Below are 18,702 nucleotides of genomic sequence, written 5' to 3' on the forward strand. Positions count from 1 at the left end.
ATTATAGAATTAAACGAATAAATAAAAACAAGGATAATTGTGTGTTATTGTTGAGTAAATAAGGAAAAAAAGATTTTCAAAAATACAGATTTCAGTATTTTGAGGCTCTGAGCCCCATTTATTTTCCTCACAGACGGGAAAAAAAGTCTGACATTATACGATTTAAAATAAAAACATAAAACACTGGCATGTAATTTATGTTAGAATAAATAGAATGGTTTTGAATAATAGATGAGAGTAAAATCTCACTCAGTCACTTTACAGCCCCGCCCACTTTTGGGGAAACCAACGCTGTCATTTGAATGGCGATCAAGCCTGAAGCCACAGAGATCTTCTGTTACTGTCCTTTCTTCTTAGAGGAAGTACAAAAACACGTAACTCTGGATTTGTTTTAATGTTTGAGGTGCAATAAACAACACAGCAGCTTTTTGGCATGTTAAAAACTATTATTTTCTGCCTCGCTCATGAGAGTAACAGCTGGAGAAATTACAGCCTCGCCTACTGATTTCAAATGTGTGCTCCAAAATGATATTTATAAATGACTATTATCATTATTATAAGCAAGACAATAAATGGCAAAGATATGTAGAAAATAAACGTATTTGAGATACGTTCATAACGAACGTAACGAGAAAATACGTTTCTTGCTAAACGTAATTGAGAATGCAGTTTAGTTATGTGGGAACGTAATTTTTAGGAGACAGGGTTGCTCTTACACATAGTATGGGATGATTTATGGGGGCATGTCTACTGAATTATCTTTCATATTCAATCATTTTATATGTTAAATATTTCATTATATTCAGTTTCGGACAGTTAATCTTTGTTAACACCGGGTACACGACTATAACATATATTATTCAACTTCAATTAGATGACCTTCTATTTTCTAACTCTTTTTCTTTTTCACAGGGCAAATAAAATAATGTGACTGAATGTGAAAAGGATTTAATTTAATTAGATTAAATGTCCCTCGTGTGGTGCCCTGTTATTACTTTCTGGTTATCAGAATCAGAAATAAGGATGTAAAAAATATGGGATTTTTTTTACCAATAAATATGATACAACTGTAATTCATAATTTAATTAATCATAAAGGTTGGATCTATAATTCCGTGAGTTAAAAGGCAAACAATTATGAATTAGACACATTTAATGACAGAGAGGGCTTTCAGAAATAAAAGTGGCACATTCAATTCTGCTCACGTATGTCTCCTTGCCTCCTTTCTTACAGGTGACTTACTGTAGGAGACAAGTGGGCGTAAGAGAGGAGAGTAAACGTGAGGGGATGCAAATGGAATGCAGCCGTAGTCCAAGCTCTCTTACCACCAGTATTTGTAATTTCAGCAGGACTGTGTCTCAGTCATTCATTCTTTTTTACTGGAATAGCAACCGTTTGGGGAGAAATTGTGTTTATTAAAAAGGTAAAAACATGAGTGTCGAGGCGTACGGGCCAAGCTCGCAGACTCTAACGTTCCTGGACACCGAGGAGGGCGAGCTGCTGGGAGCGGACACCCTGAGCTCCGTTTACGACTTCACTGACTTCACCCTGCCGAGCCAGACCCAAGGCCAAACCCAGAGTCAGCTGGAAAACCAGGTGCATGAGGCTATTGGTGGCATCTCGGTGTCAACACATCTCTTCTTCTGTGTTGACAACTACGCTAACGTTAGCTAACAACACCGCTGGGTAGTGGGTACCTCCGGTTAGCATGGTAACGCCTTCCACCTGTTACCATGCTTTTATCCCGCTAACTGGCTAGCATGCTAGCTACCCTACACAGTTAGCAGTCTGACAGCTAGTTTGTCAATGCAGCACTTTAATGGTATCCAAATCAAGATTGACAGGGGTTTGCTAATGTAGCAGATACAATTCATGTCCGTTTTTATGTTTATTAGCTCTTGTATGCGCACTAAATACTTCGGCGATTACAGAGAGTGGTAGATGCATTTAGTTGGATACAGTCAGTGTGATATAACTGTCAACAAACTGTCTGTTGATGTGACAGCCACCAACACTGAAATAAATCCTTAGCTCTTTAGTTTTACATGTGTTGTCTTTTTGTGATACTATATATTTTTGTAATTGTCAATAGGGGCCTATCATATTTATTATTATTGGTAAAATGTTTTTAAATGTAATTTTCCAATATTACTTCAGGTATCATGTGTATATATGTATATATTTGAGTGTATTCTATTACTCACTAATTGTCAGGCATTTTTATTATTACTTTTTATACACTTCCATTTCTTAGTTTTTATTCTTATGATGTAGCCTAAGTTTTGAGCATTTTATGGCACAATCATTTCCTTCAGGAATAATACTGTTCTTTCTTATGTCATTTTATCCCCTGTCGACATTAAGTCTAATTCATAGTTATAATATGATACCTCTGTCTCCTCAGGTTAATGGCCCTGATGACCTGCTACAGAATGGAGAAGACTCAGTGTTAAAAGCCGGTCAGCTGCTGGCAGAGTTGAACTTTGAGGAGGATGAGGAGGATGCATACTACACCAAAGATCTTCCAATACATGCCTGCAGGTAAACACTAATGTGACACATCACAGTAGAACATAATCATTTGTAATGTTTTTCACGTTTCATTTTCTGTTTATTTTCATCATTTTTTGCTGGGTGTTTTTATTTGATATGACTCTATATGGTTCAGCAAACCTTTATAACAAATTGAGTCTCAGTAGGTTGTAGCAGTTTTGTTGACATAAATGTCTGAAAATAAATTCTACTTTTCAAATGCAATTTCTTTTAAATAAAATAGTTACTTTTGAGCACATTCCAAGCAAATACTTCTCCCTTGTTCTCAACCGCTGAACAAACATTTCAACTCTACAGGCCCTCATTCACACACTTTACAGATGGCACATAATCCAAATAATCTGTACATCTTGTATCATGTTTATGTCAACAAGTGGTTGATTACTATATTTGTTACATAATGTTGAGCGCTGCAGTCCTTCTCATACTCACAGCCTGTATACTCTCTCACTAACAAGTTGGCTGTCAGCCCTTAGTTTCGCTGTGCCAGACATTCTCAGTTGACTAGCTTTGTCTCTAAAAAAGTGATGAATTACCATATCTTTCACCAATAGATGAGTAGCAAATTCAAATGTTGTCATATCGACAATCAAAACACAGTTTGTTGGACAGAGAATGACAGCTTTGCTTTTTTTAGTCACCCTCTGCTTTTCAATATTTGTATAAAATCTTTGATATCCATCAGCAACATACAGTTTGTGTATTAGGTATGCAGCTAGAGTCTTTGCTGTTTAACTGGTTATTGCACAAAGTTTCAAGTGTCATATTAATTAGTATATGCATACGACCCGGTTACATAATTTCTCTAAGATTAAGAGGAAGAGTTTTTCAAAAGCTCACAACACTCAAAGATAAAAGCTGTGAAGCCAAAACTCATATTTGAGAGTTTTGACAAAATCTAATTTGCGATTATTTATTTTCTTACACAACTCATTACCTAAAAGACATGTTTTACAATGTGCCTTATTTGGTTTCATAATTGCAATCAATAAAAGTGCTGGACAAAAAAATAAACCTGACATTACTTTCTTCCAGTACAAACTATAGTATTTTTTATATATTTTGTATCCTTTGCAAATCCGTACTGGCAATACAGATCTACTGCAATCAGTGTATGTTTGCAATATATCATCCAAGGTGATTTATTGCTTGAGCTTTCATTAATGTGCATATTCAGTATGCAATATCAAAATCAATACGATCAGTTATAGAGTCTCTCTAAGTTGTTGTTCCCAAAAATGGATAAAAGTAAAATAAGTAAGTTAGAAATTGTTTTATTGTGTCATTGCTGTCGACCTCTTCAAGATGTTTGGATGGATTGTTGCATGACTTTACTTTCATTGATAAAGCATTAGTTTACAACACTCAAGTGGCAGTGTCATTTAAATGAGACGTGGTTATTTTTCTTGTTTTGTTTTTCACATACTAGATTGTAAGCTGGCCCATGTTTTGTGTTTGTTTTTTCAATGTTGACCTCCTTCTGTTTTAGTTACTGTGGTATTCATGATCCAGCCTGTGTGGTCTACTGCAACACCAGCAAGAAGTGGTTCTGTAACGGCCGGGGAAACACATCCGGCAGGTAAGACACACACAGTGTAAGCTAGGTTATTATTGACTCTCTCTGTTGGTGGACTTATCTGAAAGACTACAGCGAGGATCATTTTCCAGTATAGTATTCTACAATATCATCACAGCAGGTCTTCACAGCCACTATTATAATACGTCTCGGCCATAAATGGACAGTTGTAGTTATGGAGGTACATTTAAGGGAATAATGTTTATTTAATTCCAAGGGTTAATTTAAATGCATTCAAGTTATCGAAAGATTTATAATTCTAAATTCAAAGTCATTTTTTATGTTGTCCTCCTCCTTTGAATCAGCCTTAATACATTTTTGTGTCCTTTACAATTGAAGCAGCTTTTGCCATTTTTTGCTCTGATTATTCTGCCACTAGACTGCAGGTAGAGAGCTCTGCGCAATAAATACATAGCGACACATTTGGGAATTTTTATGAACCCCCACAACTACTTAAATGTTTGTAGAACTTGTGTTTCTATCAGCTGTATGATAGTATATAAACAAACACGTGCAAAATTGCATTATTCATTAATGACTTTTCCTCCTGTAGTTCTATGCAGTCATGCTTCATTTGTGTCTAAATAAAATGAAGAATGGCAGATCAGTATTGTACAGTTCACCCTAATCCCATACAAGACTGCAGTGTTTTGCATTTCCTCCCTATGATGCATTAATTGTCATTTGTTCTACTTTTAGCCACATTGTAAACCACCTGGTGAGAGCAAAGTCCAAGGAGGTGACCCTGCATAAAGATGGCCCTCTGGGGGAAACTGTGCTGGAGTGCTACAACTGTGGCTGTCGCAATGTCTTCCTGTTGGGCTTCATCCCTGCCAAGGCCGACTCTGTGGTGGTGCTACTGTGCAGGTAAGGTTGCTTGAACAGGGTTGGTACAAAGTCTTCCAAGTTTATAGAAATGCTTATTTGCTTTTACTCCTTCGAAAAATGCACGATTTTGCACAGAATATTTGTGTTTCATCTACAATATCATTGTAATACTTGAAAAGAAACCTAGTAACTTAATTTTTGCTTCTCACATTAGGGTTAAGCGAAGTGGATCTATCTAAGCATAAATAATTATGATCAAAACATACTCAAGGTAAAATTAAAAACCCGTAAAATAAACAAAGTGGTGTCTTTATGTCTTTATGTCCCTGGTCAAAACTTTGGAAAATTCCAAATGTGATTGTGTGACATTTCTTCTTTGGTTGTGACCCAGGCAGCCATGTGCCAGCCAGAGCAGCCTGAAGGACATCAACTGGGACAGCTCGCAGTGGCAGCCTCTCATCCAGGACCGCTGCTTCCTGTCCTGGCTGGTGAAGATCCCCTCGGAGCAGGAGCAGCTCAGGGCCCGTCAGATCACCGCCCAGCAGATCAACAAGCTGGAGGAGCTCTGGAAGGTATGTAAAGGACCTGCGGTGGCACACACCCGCCATTACATTCACCATTACATTCACTATGTCAATATTCTGAAGGCACATATCTCTGAGCGTGGGTTGGGCTTATCTTTACAGTTAACCAGATAAAGTCATATCGTTGGGTGTGATGCAAATAACTTTATTGCGGGTTTACTGATAATTTTCTTTCGGTTTCACTGCCTGTGATGCTTTTTTCCCCAGTAGACTGTCAAAGTGAGCGAGCATTCACAACACCAGGGCTCTCAAACTGAAGCGGCTAAATGGAATTCAGCCCCCTGTCAAAACATGTCAAAATGTCTTTATAAAAAGGACCTACTGTCTAAATCCTTCCAATTGGAATTAAGGTCATTTTAGGTGTGTGTGTGTGTGTGTGTGTGTGTGTGTGTGTGTGTGTGTGTGTGTGTGTGTGTGTGTGTGTGTGTGTGTGTGTGTGTGTGTGTGTGTGTGTGTGTGTGTGTGTGTGTGGTGTGTGTGTGTGTGTGTGTGTAGGAAAATCCCACTGCGACCTTGGAGGACCTGGAGAAGCCTGGCGTGGACGAAGAGCCCCAACATGTGCTGCTCCGATATGAGGACGCCTACCAGTATCAGAACATCTTTGGTCCTCTTGTGAAGCTGGAGGCCGACTATGATAAGAAACTCAAGGAGTCTCAGGTTGGAGAAACAAAAGAGAACATTTATTATTCAGAAAATATTTGTTACATGTATGTTGTAATAAACACCTAAAGTAACAATTTGGAATTATACCTTTTTAACTACTAATCAATTAATCGACAAACTAATTAGTTTTCAACTACATAATTACTCTGTAGCTATGTTAGTTTGACAATAAAGAACCTTGAGTTGATGGTGATGAAATGACTCTTTTCTACTGTGTTTTAGTTCATAGATACATTGTGAAATACTTGGTTTCAGTTAACAGAAACTTTGCTTCCTAACAGACTCAAGACAGCATAACAGTAAAATGGGACTTGGGCTTGAATAAAAAGAGGATTGCTTATTTCACTATTCCCAAGACGGACTCGGGTATGTGTTTGTATTTTTGCGTCAAATGTTTACATTGTTGTCATCATGGTTTGTTTAAAATGAATATTTGTAATGTTATTTGAAATTAGTTACAAAAAACAGACATTCCAATGTTATTTAAATATATGTATATATGGCTATGGTGTGTTTTTGTATTTTATTACATCATTTTGCCTTTACTCCAAGCAGTAATGTGTAGTACTTAATGGCGTTTCCTTTTTTTTTTTCCATCTCACCCTGTAGATATGCGACTGATGCAGGGAGATGAAATCTGCCTGAGGTACAAAGGGGATCTGGCCCCTCCGTGGAAAGGCATCGGACATGTCATCAAAGTCCCCGATAGTATCCTTATGACTGTTACGATATAATAATATACTGTATTTAACCACATTTACCTATTTAATCTGAAAATAACACATGTATCACTTTTGCAAGAGTGTCACAGGCAGAAAGGTCTCTTAGTACATTAAAGTGAAGCTCAACTTAATTATCAGTAAAATGAGTCTTTAGTAACATCTAGTGACAGCAGTGGGAAACTACAATAACGCCCTCAAACATGCCATTCTCTAGTCACGAGTTGTTTTTAAAACAGATTCTTTATTTTGAAAGTGATTAAACAGCTTGTCACTTGTTAATTAATACGTACATCACTCCAACAATAAGAAAAGAGACTGAATTATACCAGTTGTTGGTGCATATATCCAACATTTCTTGATTTCACTTTGAAAAGTGTCTACAATTCCACCTAAAAGTCCTGTTGACGATGTTAATCTGGGTTTTGATTAAATAAAAAATGCTAAGACCCGTTAAGAGAGCTTGAAATATCATTAAGTAACACATGATATTGTTCATTAACTCTTTGTGTAGCAGTACTATGTTTACCTCTTCCTTGACCTTCTGTCCCAGACTATGGTGATGAGATTGCCATAGAGCTCAGGAGCAGTGCCGGCGCTCCAGTGGAGATCCCTCACAACTTTCAGGTCGACTTTGTGTGGAAGTCCACTTCCTTCGACAGGTATTCAGAAACAAACCCACACACCTTGCTGTGATAAATGTTGATGCAAGACTTCAAACCTAGCTTTATGTATCAGTTAAGCCACTCTTAAGTTGAGTCATTTGGTTAAAGTAGGAGCCAGAGTGTACTCTACATACAATCAAGAGACTACATATTCATTTCCTGTTTATTTGTATGCAATTGTTTATGCATATTCAGTGGAAGGTCAATCAATCAATCAATCAATGTTTATTTATATAGCCCAATATCACAAATGTTACATTTGTCTCAGTGGTCTTCACAGTGTGTACAGAATATCAGTATGACAATACGACACCCTCTGTCCTTAGACCCTCACATCGTACAAGGAAAAACTTCCAGAGAAAACCCACAGTTTAAAGGGAAAATGGGAGAAACCTCAAGGTGGCTTTTAAATGCTTTTTGCATTTCACTAGTCTATGAAGTCTAACGTTTTTAACGTGCAATGAGTCACTTTGCTCTGTATTTACTTGAGTATTTGACACCATTGTTTATGAAATGTTTTATTTTTGGAAAAAGTAAATTACTACCTTAATGTTTTCAATGACTCATTCTGGGCAGTTCGTTTCTGCAAAGCTTTTCCACTGAATGACAAGTCTTTTTTTGGATCCAGCAAACAACTTGATGTTTATATTCCTGTCTTCATCACCCAGGATGCAGAGTGCCCTGAAGATGTTTGCTGTGGACGAAACTTCAGTGTCTGGTTACATCTACCACAAGCTGCTGGGACACGAGGTAGAGGACGTGGTGATCAAGTGCCAGCTGCCCAAACGCTTCACTGCTCAAGGCCTGCCCGACCTCAACCACTCACAGGTGAGTTGGAGGGACGGGGGGAGAAACTGCTTTAATATAAAAACAGGAAAGTTACAGACCACATAAACAACATGACAGATACCATGCACAGTTCACTCCTATTCCTCAAGTGCTTCCCAAAATTCAAGGAATGCAACTATTCATATAGCTACTGTATGAATCCTTTGTGTCTTGGCTGTTGTGATGCAGGTGTACGCAGTGAAGACGGTGCTGCAGCGTCCTCTCAGTCTGATCCAGGGTCCTCCTGGCACAGGGAAGACGGTCACCTCTGCCACCGTCGTCTACCACCTGGCCAGACAGGGCAACGGGTAAGACACATGGAGAAGTATTTTACGGCTTTGTCTGTGTTTTTTATCTGTGGGCTGGTTTCATTTCATTTCAAACCTTTATTTATGCAGGTGAATCCCATTGAAATCATTGATCTCTTTTTCAAGAGTGACCTGCTGCAAGTAGGTTCCACATGAATACATATAAACATAACAGAAAAACAAAAAGGACATCATACAGCATATTTACAGCGACTACAGTTTACATAGCTAGTAACATTTACAGGTTCCAACAACCTGTTGGAACCTCAACTGGTACTATCAGAAATAATACCCATCTCCTTGGTTATAAAATTAGTATTGGTTTGAATGTTTTTATTTAAATGGTCTGTACCCAATGCATTTTATTTACATTTGAAGCTTTTATTGAGGTTGTTGAATGATCATTGTTGAATTTCTTATGATGTCATCACCCTGAAAAAGAATTGTGTGTGTGTGACAAACAGGAGAGCCAAACTGTTTTGTTTTTTGGAAAGTCTGCCTAAACTATTCTCCAAGAATATCTTGGCTTTTAGTTTTGCCCCCTAAGACCGCGTTGTGACTTTTGTTCCTGCAGGCCAGTGCTGGTGTGTGCTCCCAGCAACATTGCGGTCGACCAGCTGACGGAGAAGATCCACCAGACGGGCCTGAAGGTGGTGAGGTTATGTGCCAAGAGCAGGGAGGCCATTGACTCGCCTGTGTCCTTCCTGGCTCTGCACAACCAGACCCGCAACATGGACAGGTAACAAACTACTGGCTTTAATCAATACAAAAACCTGTGTGTGGTTTACTGTGAGTACAAGTATCAGATTTATACACACACCATCAGTCTTAAAAAATGTGTCTTTGAAAAACAGAACTAGTATGGAAACAATTATATTTGATAACACTAAAAGCATGTTGTTGCTAAGCAGTATCATATCATACAAGTCCTGTTGGAGACAAATGTGTTAATGTTTTGTAGCAACAAATGTGAATCCAGGAAGTACAAATATGATAATTATTGGAGTAATGGTAACATCTGCTCACAGGCATGGTTATGAACTTATGAGTTATGATTTCTGCAGCATGCCAGAACTTCAGAAGCTGCAGCAGCTGAAGGACGAGACTGGAGAGCTGTCGTCCTCAGACGAGAAGCGCTACAGAGCTCTGAGACGCGCCGCCGAGAGGGAACTGCTTATGGTATGAAGAATGGTCTTATGCAAGACCTACTACTGACTGTTTGTGACACTACAGGGCTATTTTAGTTTAGTGGTTTAAAGGTTTGAAGCCTCATTCATAATGTTAACATTCAAATTGAGATATATTCCAGAGGTGATAGGAGCTTGTAAATGTGTGTAAGTATGGAGTTAGTACAGCCCTTTCACATTTAATAGTGATTTTCAAGTGGCATATATTTTTTAGGCTAATCAGTTCAGGCCTACTGAAAAGAGTGTGTCATGGTAATGGTTTCTAGAAATCTCAAGAATCAAAAAGACTTAGAAAAGTGTTGCAGAAAGTTCATTAATATTTCTTCTTTATCGCTTCCCTCTTTTCCCAGAATGCCGATGTGATCTGCTGCACCTGTGTTGGGGCGGGGGATCCTCGTCTGGCCAAAATGCAGTTCCGCTCGATCCTGATCGATGAGAGCACCCAGGCCACCGAACCAGAGTGCATGGTGCCCGTCGTCCTGGGCGCCAAACAGGTAGGGTCTTCATGAGAGAAAGTAAACCTGTCTGCTTAAAGCTCTGTCTTTCCAAATTGTGAGGACCACATTTATTTATTTTGTCTTAATGACTTTTGTTCCGTAGTTGATTCTGGTGGGTGATCACTGCCAGCTGGGCCCGGTGGTGATGTGTAAGAAGGCGGCTAAAGCCGGTCTGTCCCAGTCTCTGTTTGAGCGTCTGGTGGTTTTGGGGATCCGGCCAATCCGCCTGCAGGTCCAGTACCGCATGCACCCGGCCCTCAGCGCCTTTCCATCTAACATCTTCTACGAGGGCTCTCTGCAGAACGGAGTCACGGCGGGTAAGATGGAAGATAAACATTTTACAAAGCTATTTTTTTTAGGTTCATTTACGAACTGTGGCCATTTTTCTGTGTGTTGTCTCCTCTCTCTTCCTGTAAATCTTCATCTATCCTAATGTAAAAGTTATCTAGTGTAATCTTAAATGTTTTTACTTGGCATAACCTTAACTGCCTTTTTAAATGGCACTTAAAATCGTTCTCAGGCTTCAGTGTGCAGCTAAATGCTCTAAAGTCATATGATGCTGCTCCCAGACATGTCCTTGAATTTTTTCCTCAAACCCTATTACCTCTTTGGTCCAGTAACCCTGTGAGACCACGGAAATAGTTTTTTGTGAAAGGTGGGGGCTGGCAGACTTATTTATCTTGTTGTATATATGCTGCACATGTCCTTATTCTCATCGGATTGTTTGTTTCTTCTACAGCGGACCGCGTGAAGAAAGGCTTTGACTTCCAGTGGCCGCAGCCCGACAAGCCCATGTTCTTCTATGTGACCCAAGGCCAGGAGGAAATAGCCAGCTCTGGAACATCCTATCTCAACAGGTTACACTTTCTCATTGTGTTAACCAGATAGAATAGAATTGGGAGGGATGAAATCCTCTTTAATGGTCACACATGCAGAGCACACAGCGCACACACAGTGACATTTGTTCTCTGCATTTAACCCATCCTAGTTCCAGGAGTCTAGTACTAGGAGCAGTGGGCAGCTATTGTACAGAGCCCGGGGAGCAATGGGGGGGAATGGGAGTGTCCGGTGCCTTGCTCAAGGGCACCACGGCAGGGCCACCACCAGGTGAACTGGGACCTCTCCAAGTAGCAGTCCACACTCCATATTTTAGGTCTGGTCGGGGACTTGAACCGGCGACCCTACAGCTCCCAGTCCAAGCCCCCACTGACTGAGCCACTGCCGGACTGTATATAGATATCTATAATGTTAATTTTCACGAGTCAATTTAACCCTTGACTGATCCACATGTAGCCACTAAAAATGACTTGGATGTTCAAATCAAATCAAATCAAATCAAGTTTTATTTATATAGCACATTTATAAACGATTTTTGGTCGAGCCAAAGTGCTGTACATATAATAAAAATAGCCTACAGTAGAGACACCTTACAGCAAATACAACAGCACAGATTGTTCAGAATATCAGTATGAGAAAAACGACACCCTCTGTCCTTAGACCCTCACATCGTAGAAGGAAAGACTTCCAGAGAAAACCCACAGTTTAAAGGGAAAAGAAATGGGAGAAACCTCAGGGAGAGCAACAGAGGAGGGATCCCTCTCCCAGGAGGGACAGACGTGCAATAGATGCCGTGTGTAAATCGAAAAGATAATACATTTTACAGCATATAGACCGAATGTTTGGAAATGCATGTGTCTGTAATAAGAAGATGAATCCACGAGGATGTCAGCTACAATCCTGTGGAAGCCATCAGGGAAGCAGCATGACGAGACCCAAGGCAGGACCGCAGAGACAGGTTCAGCCACGACCCGAAGTCCACGACTTAATCCAGAACTCAGGATAGAGGATCCAGGGCACAGGACTACAGCAAGAGGATCAGCCTCGACTCCGGTTCCCGGCGTCGATATAGATACAAAACAAGAAAAAAGATTTGGCTGGGTTAATCGGAACAAGAGAATACACAGACACAGACGGAGAGGGAAAAGGTCATTGGATAAAAGTTATTCTTGATAACCCTCTAGAAAGATGTTGTTCAGAAAACGTTGTTGTAAAACATAGTACATATCACACTCTATAATGTTTCAGTCAAGCATTTGTCATGTATTTACCATACTTGTCTACGCAGGACTGAGGCAGCGAATGTGGAAAAAATAACCACCAGGTTGCTGAAGGCTGGAGCCAAACCCAATCAGATCGGCATCATTACGCCCTACGAGGGTCAGAGGTCCTACCTGGTTCAGTACATGCAGTTCAGCGGCTCCCTCCATACCAAACTCTACCAGGTAAAGCTGCAAATAAGTTTTCAGTCTAAATGTTGTGTGGTGGAATTCATCAGAATAAGATAAAGCATTTAGGTCTGCATGCAAGCGATAATAAAGTGTTTGTTTATGGAAAAAAGTATGCAAGAACAGTGCAAGCCTGAATACTAGCCAAGGTTTGCCTAATATTTGCTGAGCTCCAATTCCTATTGATAGAGAAGAAGCCAGCAGCAGGTCGTCATAATGTTGATTCTGTGATTGACTTCATGATTTGCTAGAAGAAAGTCTGTGTTTGGGTGTATGTGCTCTCTACATGCTGGGGTTTATTTCCTGACAACAAGACCCTCCACTCTGTGACACCCCTGCACTACCATGAGTGTGTTTGTAAGACCAGCAATTGAATGTTACGTTTTTCTAATGAATAGCCTTTCTCACAGTTATGTTTATATGATTTAAGCTTCTCAACTCAATGGAGGACCTTCAGTGTTTGTATCAAGGAAATAGTGAAAAAAAGTGTGCCATTGTAAGTAGGCGACAGCTGTTTTTTAAGCGTGCCAGATACATATGTAATTCTTGATCGTAACACCCCTTATGAGATTACTATGTTGTCATTCCATTATTGTAATGTTATGTTGATTTTTAATTTTCCTTGTTTCTTTTCTTTGTTGTTGTTAGAAATGTAGCTGCTGTGACGCAAGAAACGTTTCAGATTTGATCTGATAATAAAGTATCATCACCTTCATCCCCATCATCATCATTAGACTAAGAGATGTGGAAGTGGCTCCAAAATCCTATAGTTTGTGGCCATTTTCATTAAAATTGTAATACCAATTTTCTTTAAATGTGTAAATGATTGTCCTGATCATCAGTTTGCCACTGACCGTGCTTTATTCTCCCTGTAGGAGGTGGAGATAGCCAGTGTGGATGCCTTTCAAGGCAGAGAGAAGGACTTCATCATCCTCTCCTGTGTGAGGGCCAATGAGCACCAGGGCATCGGCTTCCTCAATGACCCCCGACGTCTCAACGTGGCACTCACTAGGGCCAGGTAAATGTACACAGAGGATCTTTGTGTAATATCATAAAGGTTTTTCTACTCTAGACATTTTCTATTTTTCTATTTCTATTTTCAATTTTTATACTCGCTTAATTATTTTTTATATGTTGATGTCGTCAACATATCGTCGCATCTGTTTCTTATCATTAAGTCTTCTGCTAATGTCACGTAGGTATGGTGTGATTATTGTGGGAAACCCAAAGGCCCTGTCGAAGCAGCCTCTGTGGAACCACCTTTTGAATTACTACAAGGAGCAGAAGGTCCTGGTCGAGGGGCCCCTGAACAACCTGAGGGAGAGCCTCATGCAATTCAGCAAGCCCCGCAAGCTTGTCAACACCATCAACCCTGTGAGTTTAGTGTGTGTATTAAACAGAGAATACATCTAACATCAGGGTTTAACTGGGTCATGAAACTGTTGTTTTCCGGTGGGGCATGTGAAGGATTAAGATGCGTTCATTTACTCATCCAGATAGGACAAGTCTAAAGAAACGGGGTAATAAATCAGTGTTCATGTAAAGATGATGAGACATGTCCTAAAAACACATTTAAAATAGCTTTTTAAATTTTTTGCAGGGGGGACGATTCATGAGCACAGCCATGTATGATGCCAGGGAGGCTCTCATTCCTGGATCTGCTTATGACCGCAGCAACGGTGAGAAACTGTTAACCAAATACCTATCATTATTTTTTAATGTTAGAAAAATACTAATTAACCAATTGCAAACATGTTGAATGTGCTTGCTTAAGCATTTCAAATACAAAAACAAGAGCCATGTTTTAGATTTAAAAGGAAGTAATACTAACCCGTACTGCTTTCCTCTACAGGACGTTCATCCAATATGTATTTCCAGACCCACGACCAAATTGGTATGATCGGCACCGGCCCCAATCCCATGAATTCCCTGAACATCCTGAACATCCCCATCCCCTTCAACCTTGTGATACCTCCCATCCCTCCACCTGGGTACATGGGGCAGGTCAATGGACCCTCAGCAGGTGAGTGAGACATCAAGCTGTAGCTAAGTGTGGCATGCTTAAAAGGCCCTTGGTGCTATGGAACACTTATAACACAAATATCCTGCCTCCAGGTCGTGGTGGAGGAATGAAAGGCAAGGCAGGCGGTGGAGGAGGAGGCGGGAATCGAGGTGGCCGTCAAAGAAACCGTGGCAACATGGGGAACCACAGCGGAGGGAATGGAGGAGCAGACCGGCATGGAGGCCACATGAGTGGCAGCCAGGCCAGCCAGGACCTGGGCTCCCAGTCGTTCTCCCAGGGCCCACTGATGCAGGGCTACATCAACATGAGCCAGCCCTCTCAGATGAGCCAGCCCAGGCTCTCACAGCCTGAACTCTCTCAGGTTCGATCACTGAACTGCCATCTATTGTGAAAACATCTAAATTATAAAGTCAGTATTTAGTAGATTTATGATGTGCACTTTCTGAAGCCAGTTCTTTATATTACTGCCGGGTCTGTTTGCACATATATTCCAAGTGTGTGTCCAGGTTTCCCCTTCAAGCAAAGACGTCTTCATCTTGTCCAAACCACTTGCTGCTTTTCTGCCTGGAAAGAAATTAAGGCGTAACTTTTGTCTGGCCTCTTTTTAACTTTTTGTTTTTTTCCCATTATAGGACAGTTACCTAGGAGACGAGTTCAAATCCCAGATTGATGTGGCGTTGTCCCAGGACTCCACCTACCAGGGGGAGCGGGCCTACCAACATAGTGTGACTGGACTGTCCCAGTACTAGACTGTAAGTAATTCCACTGTGGACTGAAACTAAGATGTTTCAATGAAAGGAAATTAATAGTTTGATATTTTCGAAAAAGACATCCTTGAGTTAAAGACGCAATAGACACGTTTTTGCCATAATTAAGTAAATGTTGATTACACAATGTAATGGCTATAAACTGATGACACTATCACCATCTTAGTTGATTTCCTATAATCCTCACTATGCAATTCAGTCTGCCACAGGGTATGTCCTGGTAGAATTAAGTCTTAAAGCAGTGAGTCCTGTGTTGCTGCAAGAATCACAATATGACTTTGCTACAGCAAATCCAACAAAATGTATACTTGGAAACCTTAGATGGCAGGGGGAGTTATCTGTTGCCACTTAAACCTGTAGAAAAAGTGTAAAAACAACAGTTGCTCAATGATGGAGGGATAAGTGCCAGACTATTTATTGGCAGAGGCCAGTAACTTGCTGGAGTTTCTTTGCTTGTTGGCAGCTTCACATTGAAGACTTTAAGAAGTCACTGCATCTGACGAAGAAATAGTATATATATTTAATATATGTGACATAGCATGTAGATAACTGGTGGGTGGATTTTGTTACCTAACTAGCTAGCATTCCCCAGATTTCAGTCTGTGTGCTAAGCTAACTGCCCGCTAACTCCAGCCTTATATCTACTATATAGATGTGATTGGTATTGACTTTCTTATTGAACTCTCTGCTCTCACTATTCTTTTATATAAAGGGTTTATCTGTTTATTTCTTAAATGATAACTGAATATTTCCTAAAACAAGTATTAACGTGTTTGTTTTTTGTATTTGTCTCACAGGTTGCTGGTAAAGAGCTAGGCCTATGTGAAGCTTAGTTCAATGGTATTTTAATCTGGGTAATAACAAAAAAGAACAAACATGGATACCCGTTTTCCACTGCTACAACTGAAGCACCACTGTGTGAAAGTAACAGGAGAGAGACCGTGAGAAACCAACGAATCACAAGTGTGAGAGCAAACATGGGAGTAGAGCTGGACAGGAAGCGAGCAAGAGACGAGGAGAGAAGGCACTGCTGCTCACACGCAAGGACATGGCGAAGGAGAGAGCTGTCGTTGTCGGAGCAGCACAGTCGGAGAAGCAAGACCTTCGACAGGTCAAGGAGGGTGGAGGTCCCAACAATTCTGGAGTCGGGAATGGGGGGCGACTGTGTCATCTTGTCCCTCGCGAGTCCCTGAACCCTCTGGGATCTTCAGGCAGTAGAGGTTGGGAATCTTGCTCCAAAAGTTGAGAAAGATGGAGGAAAAGTGTCTTTCACAAATGTCCTCCAAGCTAACTCAACAGGACATCTTCTGTAGCTTGGAGAGAGAGAAGACAAAAGGAGACACAGCTCTTGAAGCAGTTGTTATGGCAACTTTTTTAAACTCAAAGCTTGAATTGAGGCTCTAAATATTTAACATCGAAGCATCCAGGAGAGATGAGTGTGAAAACACTGTCTGGCTTCTCAAGTGAACTCAAAAGTGCTTGTCGTGCCTCAAAGAGTTCCAATGAAATTTGAGGATCATTTGCTTTTCTTTCTCAGCTTTGAGTTGGAAAGTGTTCTAAAATAAAAGCTGTTTTCATTGAGGTATTCAGTGATGTAAGCTAGTGTAGTAGCCGTCTTTCAAGGCACGGCTTTCTCGAGGCGGTCTGCAAGGAACAAGTGGGGGATTTAGCTCTTACAGATATAAACATAAAAGACACCTTTGTCTCCAGATCTGAGGCTCTAAACATCTCAATAAAGAGAGACATTTTTGTTTTTGCTCTTCTAAATGTATCTTTAAACTAGTGTTAAAGAGTGAGTGAACACTCTAACTTATGACTGAATTAAGCTGTCATTCTTTCCTGCTGACCCTAAAGCCACTAAAGCTTGCAGACAGGGATAATCTTGAGCATCTATAGCAAAAGGCATCAAAAAAGCCAAATCAAGAGGGCAGCAAAGAGCCTGCTCCAAAACAAAAAGAAACTGCATACATTGAGATTATCTCTGAAAATAAATCATCTTGAGTAGACATAACTACTAACATACTACTAGACATAACTACTCTGTACCAATGATGAGTAAAACCTCTAGGTTCCGATCCGATCTTAAAACAAATGTGTTGAAAAGAAACGTGATCATAGTTTTCACCATGTCAGAATGGTAAGGGATATTAAGCATTTTGAAATGCCCATAGCAAAGTTATATGTTGAACGTGCACTTTAACCCTAAAATGTGGCATAAAGACCTCTTTAAATGATTACGACGCAAGGACAAAAACGTAACATTGTCGTCTTCCCCCATTTGTTTCTGTCCTTAAGTGTTGAACTAATAGAAATATGTCAAACTGTCACATATAGTTATGCATCATGCCAGAGTTGTATAACTTCAAAATACATTAGTGAACTTTGATTCAGAGCTCTACATGTGCCGTTTGGTCTTATTTTACATGTTTTAGATGGACGATGTTTCCATGAAGCTTGTTATAATCACTTTGTAATTGTTTTTAGTTGTACTTAGTTTAGTTTCATGTCGTCAGTACAGTATTATATTGATAATATATAACACTTTGGCCAACTTTTATTGTAATAATATGTATTTATTCCCCCTTTCTGTATATTCTCTGTAGATTAGTTTACTCTTAATTTATCTCACAACCTATATGGATAAGATCACCATTCCTATCTAGATGCTCCCTATTAAGATTATCATGCATTTCATTTAATGAATAAAAGTAGTTTATTCATTTTTCCATCTTATATTTTCAAATGAAGGAATTTGTTTGGCCTATTGCTGTTAACAACTGAACTGAAATTAAGTTTTGTGTTTGGAACATTTTGTATTTCTGCCCACAAGATTCTCCTGTTGATATTCTTGGAAGATTACAATTCCCTTCTTTGCTGCTTCAACTTGACTTCACTGTTGTATTTCTGTGTTAAAGCCTCCATGCCAGTAACAGGCATTATGTCTGTATCTTCACCTTTGGCACAAAGTTTACTTGGACTCAAGCAAGGATGAATTGATTTGAATTTGGTAGTTAAAGATCAAGGTCATTGTGATTTAGTAGATTATTCATGTCTCACGGATGCAGACATTAAATATGAAAATGTTACGCAAATGTCTAATAGAATAATGAGGTGATCACACTTCTGACAGAAATGGATACACTGGTGGCGGAGTTATACATTTTCTATTCAGGACTAATTTACTCATTACTATCATGTATGCTCTCTTAAATCCGAACT

General features: G+C 39.8%; 1 protein-coding gene across 2 annotated transcripts; it reads left to right on the top strand.

Moving 5' to 3' along the window:
* The first annotated feature begins 1,282 nt into the window (after nt 1–1,282).
* LOC117462041 (regulator of nonsense transcripts 1-like) lies at nt 1,283–18,366 on the top strand. 2 transcript variants are annotated; one of them, XM_034104088.1, is made up of 24 exons: nt 1,283–1,596; nt 2,405–2,541; nt 4,043–4,132; nt 4,829–4,996; nt 5,349–5,529; nt 6,037–6,198; nt 6,486–6,570; nt 6,814–6,912; nt 7,477–7,585; nt 8,257–8,416; nt 8,606–8,724; nt 9,299–9,463; nt 9,789–9,903; nt 10,262–10,405; nt 10,512–10,725; nt 11,148–11,265; nt 12,534–12,690; nt 13,569–13,711; nt 13,893–14,067; nt 14,294–14,372; nt 14,546–14,716; nt 14,809–15,077; nt 15,349–15,468; nt 16,281–18,366. In XM_034104088.1, the coding sequence occupies exons 1-23, from the start codon at nt 1,432–1,434 to the stop codon at nt 15,463–15,465; spliced, it is 3,342 nt and encodes a 1,113-aa protein (XP_033959979.1). In that variant the 5' UTR covers nt 1,283–1,431; the 3' UTR covers nt 15,466–15,468; nt 16,281–18,366. The 2 variants fall into 2 exon arrangements, with proteins under 2 accessions (XP_033959979.1, XP_033959980.1); XM_034104089.1 differs by lacking the exon at nt 1,283–1,596 and adding an exon at nt 1,625–1,711.
* Nucleotides 18,367–18,702: the final 336 nt, after the last annotated feature.

This window comes from Pseudochaenichthys georgianus, chromosome 17 (assembly GCF_902827115.2).
Source record: "Pseudochaenichthys georgianus chromosome 17, fPseGeo1.2, whole genome shotgun sequence".
Classification (NCBI taxonomy): domain Eukaryota; kingdom Metazoa; phylum Chordata; class Actinopteri; order Perciformes; family Channichthyidae; genus Pseudochaenichthys; species Pseudochaenichthys georgianus.